Source organism: Peromyscus maniculatus, chromosome 22 (assembly GCF_049852395.1).
Source record: "Peromyscus maniculatus bairdii isolate BWxNUB_F1_BW_parent chromosome 22, HU_Pman_BW_mat_3.1, whole genome shotgun sequence".
Classification (NCBI taxonomy): domain Eukaryota; kingdom Metazoa; phylum Chordata; class Mammalia; order Rodentia; family Cricetidae; genus Peromyscus; species Peromyscus maniculatus.
The window spans coordinates 56874792-56881502 of record NC_134873.1 but is presented as its reverse complement, the minus strand read 5'-3'; the positions used below and the strand labels follow the sequence as shown (position 1 = coordinate 56881502).

Genomic DNA, 6711 nt, shown 5'->3' with positions numbered 1-6711 from the left:
AGATACAGATACAAAAGATAATTCCTCTCGGGACTTTCTCTTTTTTGAGTGTGTGGGACCTAAAAAAAACAATGAAATAGTCAATCACGAACACAATCTTCACACATTTATTTCTTCCGGAACATTATGTAGATCACTTCCCCCCACCCCCCCAAAAACCCAAAGCCAACTAACTGGCCAAGATCTAAAACATTCGGAATGGGTGACAGAAACTGGAACCTACTCTAAACTTGCAAGCTTTCAGCTCAGTCCCAGCAGATCTCTAAGGTTTCTTTTTTATACCCCCAGCGGGGCTAAAGGGCACAGAGCCTGTGGCGCTCCCTACAGCCCAGAGTCAGAACCTCCGGAGCACAGAAATGCCGAGTTACCGAAGACTGACTCCCTCCCGCCCTCCACTTTCCGTTTAAGAAAACCAGGTGAAGGTTGGGGCGGAGGGGAGGCTGAAACGGCAAAATCCAGGATTAATCACTTCTCCCAATTACATCAGCAGCCCCCGCCCTTTCTCCCGAGCACCTCCTCTCCCAGAATCTTCGCTCCGTCCGGGCGCTCCTCCGCCTCCCCCCCACCCGCCCCAGCTCCATTATATGCCCCGATACCTCCCCATTATCACCCGCCCTGCCTGCCACACTCCCCCTTTCCCCTTTCCTCCTCCTCCTCCGCGGGGGGAAGGAGGAAACCCGAGAGAGGAAGCAGGGCGTTGGAGGAAGGGACTCCGCGATAAGAGAGGAGGCCCCATTGGCCCGGAGACTGGACGGGCGCTCCCCATTGGCCGGCTGCGGCCGGAATCCCCGCCCCTCCGTCCCCGCCCCCCGCCCCTCCCCCGCCGCCCCCCCCCGGCCCTCCCCCGCGCCCCCCGGCCAGCCCCACGGCGGGGAGGGACCGACTGGGCTCCAAGTGGAGGCTCCGGCGGTGTCCATGGCTCCTCCTGCCACGGAGCAGCAGCAGCAGCAGCAGCAGGAGCAGCGGCGGCGGCGGCGGCGGCGCTGGGGCTGAGGAGGAAAGGCTCCTTTAAGGAGGAGGAACGACGCCGCCTCTTTTTGCCCCTATCTCCTCCTCCCTTTACACTCATTTCCCCTTCGCTGAGGCGGGGAGGGAGGGGGGGGCGCGCGGAGGAGAGAGAGAGAGAGAGAGAGAAGAGAGGCCGAAGAAAGAGAGAAAATTCCTCGCCGGGCGCTCTTTCAGGGGGTGTGGGGGGAGGAAGAGGAACGGAGGAGCCGGGCGCCCCCCGCGCGCTCCCGCCCCGCTCGCCCTCTCCGAGATCGCCCGCCCGCCCACTCCCCCCCGCCGCCGCCGCCGCCGGAGACGCCGCTCGGGAGTCGGCGGGCCCGGCTCGGCTGCTCGGCCGCAGACGCCGCCGCCGCCGCCGCCGCCGCGCTTCGCCTCGGGCTCCCCAAGGCGGACGGACGCCCTTTCTTTCTTTCTCTCGCCCGGCCCCGTCTTTCTGTCTGCGTCCCTCGCGGCCGCCCCGCCCGGCGGCCTCGGCCTTGCCCGTGCGCCAGGCCCCGGCCGGCCGGCCTCGCTCGAGCTCCGGCTGTGTCCCCCGGCCCTCCCCGCGGACCCGGGGGGCTCACGCCCGTCCCCGGGACACCCCCCCTCCCCTCTGTGTCCCCTCCTCGTCGTCGCCGTCGTCGTCCCCCCCCTCCCCGCCCCCGGCCGCCCCTGCTCCTTCCCGCTCCCCACCCCCTTCCCCGGCCCCCGGAGCTCGCGGTGCGTGTGCGCGTGAGTGCGTGTGTGTGTGTGTCCCTCCGCCAACGCCGCCACCTCAGCCCGGCAAATGAACTCCGTCCGAGCCGCCAACCGGAGACCCAGGCGAGTGTCGCGGCCGCGCCCGGTGCAGCAACAGCAGCAGCAGCCCCCGCAGCAGCAGCCGCCGCCGCAGCCGCCTCAGCAGCCCCAGCCGCCGCAGCCGCCCCAGCAGCCGCCGCCGCCGCAGCAGCAGCAGCAGCAGCAGCAGGCGCCGCCACCACCGCCGCAGCAGCAGCAGCAGCCCCCGCCGCCGCCACAGCAGCAGCCTCCGCCGCCGCCACCGCCGCCGCCGCCGCCGCCTCAGGAGCGGAACAACGCCGGCGAGAGGGGTAAGGCCGCGCTCGGAGCCGGGCCGGGCGGCAAGCGGGCGAACGGGCGGGCGGGGAGGCCGGGCGGGGGCGGCGGCGGCGGCGGCGGCGCGCCCGGGGTGGGAGACGGAGGCCGAGCGGAGGCGGGTCCCACCGTGCCGCAGTGTTCGCTTGGGGCCCCGGCCTGGCCCGGCCTGGCCCGGCAGGAAAAGCCGCGGCTGCGCGATCCGCCCGGGCTGCGGCTCAGGCCGCGCTTTGTTTGGTTTCGGGGCCGGCACCCTCCGTCCCCACCCCTCCTTGGGGCTTCCCGGCTGGCTCGCCCACCCCACGGGAGTCTGTTGGCGGCCGGGGGCGGGCAGAGGGTGGGATTTCCCCCCCTTTCTGCCGCCTGGCTCGGTCTGGGCTCCCCCCTTTCTCGTGGTAGGTGGGGGGGGACGGCTGGCAGCGTGGGGCGGTGAGGCTGGCTGGGGAACTTGTTTTCCCCTTCTCTGTGGGCTCCCCCTGGCCCTGGAGGAGGGGGGAGAGGGGCACCCGAGTGGTCCGCGGCTCTGGCTAGGGAACTTGTGCTGCTTCCCCCCCCCTCCACCCCCACCCCTAGGTCACGGGGCAGGGGGAGCAGCGGCTCCTCTCCCAACCCCACGATGTTTGCTGCGCAGTTTGCCTTTAGTTACAGAGCCCCTGGGGAAGGACCCGTTAAATCAATACCTTTAAATAAATAAATATAGAAGCCATCGGCCATTTCCAGCCCCCTCCCTCGTGTGCGGGTGCAGTTACCCTTCCGCTGTGTCGTCCCCCTCGCCTCTCCTCCCCACTACGCCGCGGCGCTCCCCTCTATCGCCGGGTGGGTTTGAGCACCCCTGTCGTAGAACCGGCCCCTTGGGATCGTGTGTGTATCTGTATGTAGACTCGCGCGCGCGCGCGCGTGTGTGTTGTGACCAAGGCCTAGTGAAATGTGTCATTTGGACCCAACTGTGCTGCGCTGTCTGGTAACCACCATTGTCTGAGGGCTGAGGCTCCCTGGGGTTGGATTCCTGCTTTAGCAAAAATAATGTTCGCCTTTGCCTGGATGATGTGGTTATTTGGAGAGGTTTGTGAGATGAGAGTGTTGCCCCTTCATCTCCGTAACTAGTCTACTAATGAGCTGCTTGCAGTGGGTGTAAGTCAGCACGGTATTTTTGTGTATGGTTGTTTAAAGGAGGAGACTTGTTAGGAGACATTTTGCGTGTTTTGGTTGGCGGATTAAGGTTAATTTTTCATGCGTTGCGTTGGTTGTCACACCTCCTTTGATCGAGGAGACTGCGTTTAAATGTATTTTTTAGATTGTACATTCTTTCCTTAACTGTTTCATTGTATTTGATCAAAATATTGATTAGGTGTAGGAAATTGTTAGTTTGAAAAACAAGTGTAAGAGGTTTGCATCAGTCACTGTTACAATAGTCTTTGAGAAAGCAGTTTGCTGTATGTTGTTTGAGGGAAGGGGATGTTTCCAGCCAACTAGAGGTCTTTTGCAACATGATTGGTAAAAATGTTTTAGCGATTCTTTGATACGTTTACCAATTTTTGACAAATTAAAAAAAATTGTATCTCATCGTTACCATTCACTTATACATATCAGAGTTGTACCGTGTTCCATTCAGATAATTACTAGGTCTTCTAGAATTGACATTAGGGGAAACAAGCAAAATTGAAACGTTATGTGTTTAATGTTCAGGATTCTGTCGTTACTGTAAGCCTGATGTCCTGATCTGTTAATAGCAGATCACTGAAAGTGTCAGCCACACTCAATTCACTCCCATTGTGTATTTTTAAACGTTATTCTACATTCCCGGCTCACCACTTTTTCTAGTTTCCAATCTAGTTGAGGTAGACCCTGGGCATTGTCTTCATGTATTCTAAATTATTAGTTACCAAAGTCTATTTCTAACTGCATCTTAGTCATTGATGGTCACATGCCAGTGTCAGTTTTCTTTTTATTGTTGTTCAAACACTGACAAAGATGTTCTTGAATCGTGGCTTCATTATGTACTTAACCTAACAGTAATTGAAGTGCGCTGGGGTTGTTGCTGTGTTGTAGGAGTAGGAACTGTTCTTGAGGTTCAGTATTGGTACAGAGGGGATAAGGACTTGCTGGTTAGTCTTGGGGGAGACTGGTGTGAGTCTTTCAGCAGGCAAATATATGGCCTCAAAATGAATAAAACATTAAGATAAATTACGACTAAAATAGTGAAGATTTTGCTAGGCTTGTGCAAAAATAATATTCTTTGAAAGATTAGCATTTTTATTACATTTTTAAATGTACTTAAAAGTTTTAGAGAGTATGCAGATTATTTCTAGTTTAAGAATATATTCACACTCATTTAGGAGTATACTGTAATTAGTAATTTTATAAGGGGGCTAGGAAAATGGTTCAGTGAATAAAGGAGCTTGTCACCAAGCCTTGATGACCTACCTGAGTGTTCCATCCTGAGACCCACATGATGGAAGGAGAGGACCACCTCCCTTAGGTGATTTTCTGACCTTATATACCACCATAGACATACACACATTAAATAAACGAATAATAAAATTATAAATGATTTTATAAGGGAATTAGGGAACTAAAGCAATGTGTTTATGGTTAGTTTTCTGTAAGTCTTGATGAGGATGTAACTTATATTAGTCTTGGTTAGAGTTACATAATAGTGGTGCAGGTAGTAAATCAAAGTGAGAATTAGTTTTTAGACAAATTAGTTAAATCTGTGCATAATTAACTTACAGATGTACTGTAAGCTTCTTAGTTGTAATACAGTTAAAGACATTTTTCAAACAAAAATTCCTTCAGTTTTTTTTTTTAGTTGCTTTTTTATAGTTTAACTAGAATAAAAAATTTTGGCAGTGTTATTAAATATGTATCTACAAATATGTGTGTTTGTCTCTTTTGTACACACACATTTTCTCTTGTGTGTAATGACTAGTATTTGAAGTGCAGTAGAAACCTGGGTGGCATCTTAGCAGGATTCTGTGCCACTTACCTTCTACACTGGGAGAGGGAGCCAGCATGCTTCTTGGGAAGTTACCATGCAATCTGAAATGGTCTACCATTGAGAACTGTACACTAACATAGGCTTTTTGTTTTAGTCTGAAAGTTTTTAGTTTGGGATTTCATATACTACTAAAAACTAGAAGAAAATTTGTGTTCCATGTAGCCACAGTTGGATAATATATTACATGATTTAATGAAATTGGAAGACATTTGGTGTTGGATTTTGTTTGCTTTGTTTGTTCATCTATTTTACTTGTTTACTTAATTTATTTAGAGGTTCTCCTTTGTAGCTCTGACAGGCCTGGAACTCACTATGTAGACCAGGCTGACCACCTACTCACAGAGATCCACTTGCCACTGGCTCCCGAGTTCTGGGATTAAAGGCATGCACCGCCATGCTAGGCTATATCATATACGTATATATAGACATACACACACATACATACATACATACACACACATGTATATATATATATATATGTATACGTGTGTGTATGTGTGTGTGTGTGTATTTAACTTCATTTTATGTGCATTGGTGTGAAGGTGTCAGATCCCCCCAGAACTGGAGTTACAGACGGTTGTGAGCTGCCATGTGAGTGCTTGGAATTGAACCCAGGTCCTCTAGAAGAGCAGTCAGTGCTTTTAACTGCTGAACCATCTCCACCCCTTATATTTTTAATTTACATATTTATGGGATAATCAGTTTTAGTATGTGTATATGTCATGTGTAAAGTTCAGATCAGGATAAGCATCAAATATATCTCTCCTTGAATATTTATAATTTTTCTGATTAAAAACAGACCTTCTAGTTCTTTGAGAGCTGTAGTACATCGCCGTTCTCTGTAGTTACCCTACTATAACAGTAGAGCCCCAGTGCTCGGTTCTCTTCCTGTGTCAGTGTGCTGACCCACCTTCCTCATCATCCTCCCTCCAGCTCTCCTGCTGTCGCTGATTCTGCAGCAGTGAGGTCAACTTTTGAAGTTCCACACATCCGTTTGTCTTTCTGTGCTTGGGTTGTCTCACTTAGCATCATAAAAACAACAGATTTCATCCCCTTTTCTCTCTGAAAAATGTGTACGCGTGTGTATGTACGTACCTGGTGTTCATCAGTTGATAGCTTCTTGAGTTGTTTGCATCTCCTGACTCCTAAGAACAGTGAACCAAGGAAGCAGTGGAGGTTTAGCATACTGAATTCACTTCCTTTGTTTATGCATGCGTGTTTGTTCTAAAATTCTAAAAAGACTTAGCTTTTGCAACCTGTCTCACAAAGTTCATCCTCTTTATTCTTAGAATTTATTTTCTACTTTTTCTAGAAATATAGGGAAAACAAATCTGCAGATTGCTATATAGTCTAACTAGTAGTTTTTTTTAAAAAAAAAATTAAATTTTTGACAATTTAATAACATTTCTCTCTGTGTAGGTGTGTGTCTGTATGTGTGTATATGTCTGTATATGGGTTATGTACATGTATGAGTACAGAAGAGAGTGTCAGATCCCCAGGAGTAGGTACGGGTAGTTATGAGCCACTTAACATGGGTTCTGGGAATAGAACTTGGTTCCTAAAGAGTAGCAAGTACTCTTAACGGCTGAGCCATCTCTCTAGCCCTTATTTTTTTCTTTCAACAGTCTCACTAT

At 51.3% G+C, this 6711-nt stretch overlaps 1 protein-coding gene across 3 annotated transcripts in view; it reads left to right on the top strand.

Moving 5' to 3' along the window:
* The first annotated feature begins 1771 nt into the window (after positions 1 to 1771).
* The window catches only part of Fbxo11 (F-box protein 11), a 79770-nt gene continuing 74830 nt past the window's right edge, over positions 1772 to 6711 (top strand). For 2 of the 3 annotated variants that reach the window (XM_076559224.1, XM_076559223.1), the window contains exon 1: positions 1772 to 2075. In XM_076559224.1, the coding sequence (XP_076415339.1) occupies positions 1775 to 2075 (301 nt within the window). In that variant the 5' untranslated portion in view covers positions 1772 to 1774. Of the gene's footprint in view, positions 2076 to 2250; positions 2475 to 6711 lie in introns of those variants that run through there. The other variant, XM_006986483.4, reaches the window with a different exon arrangement.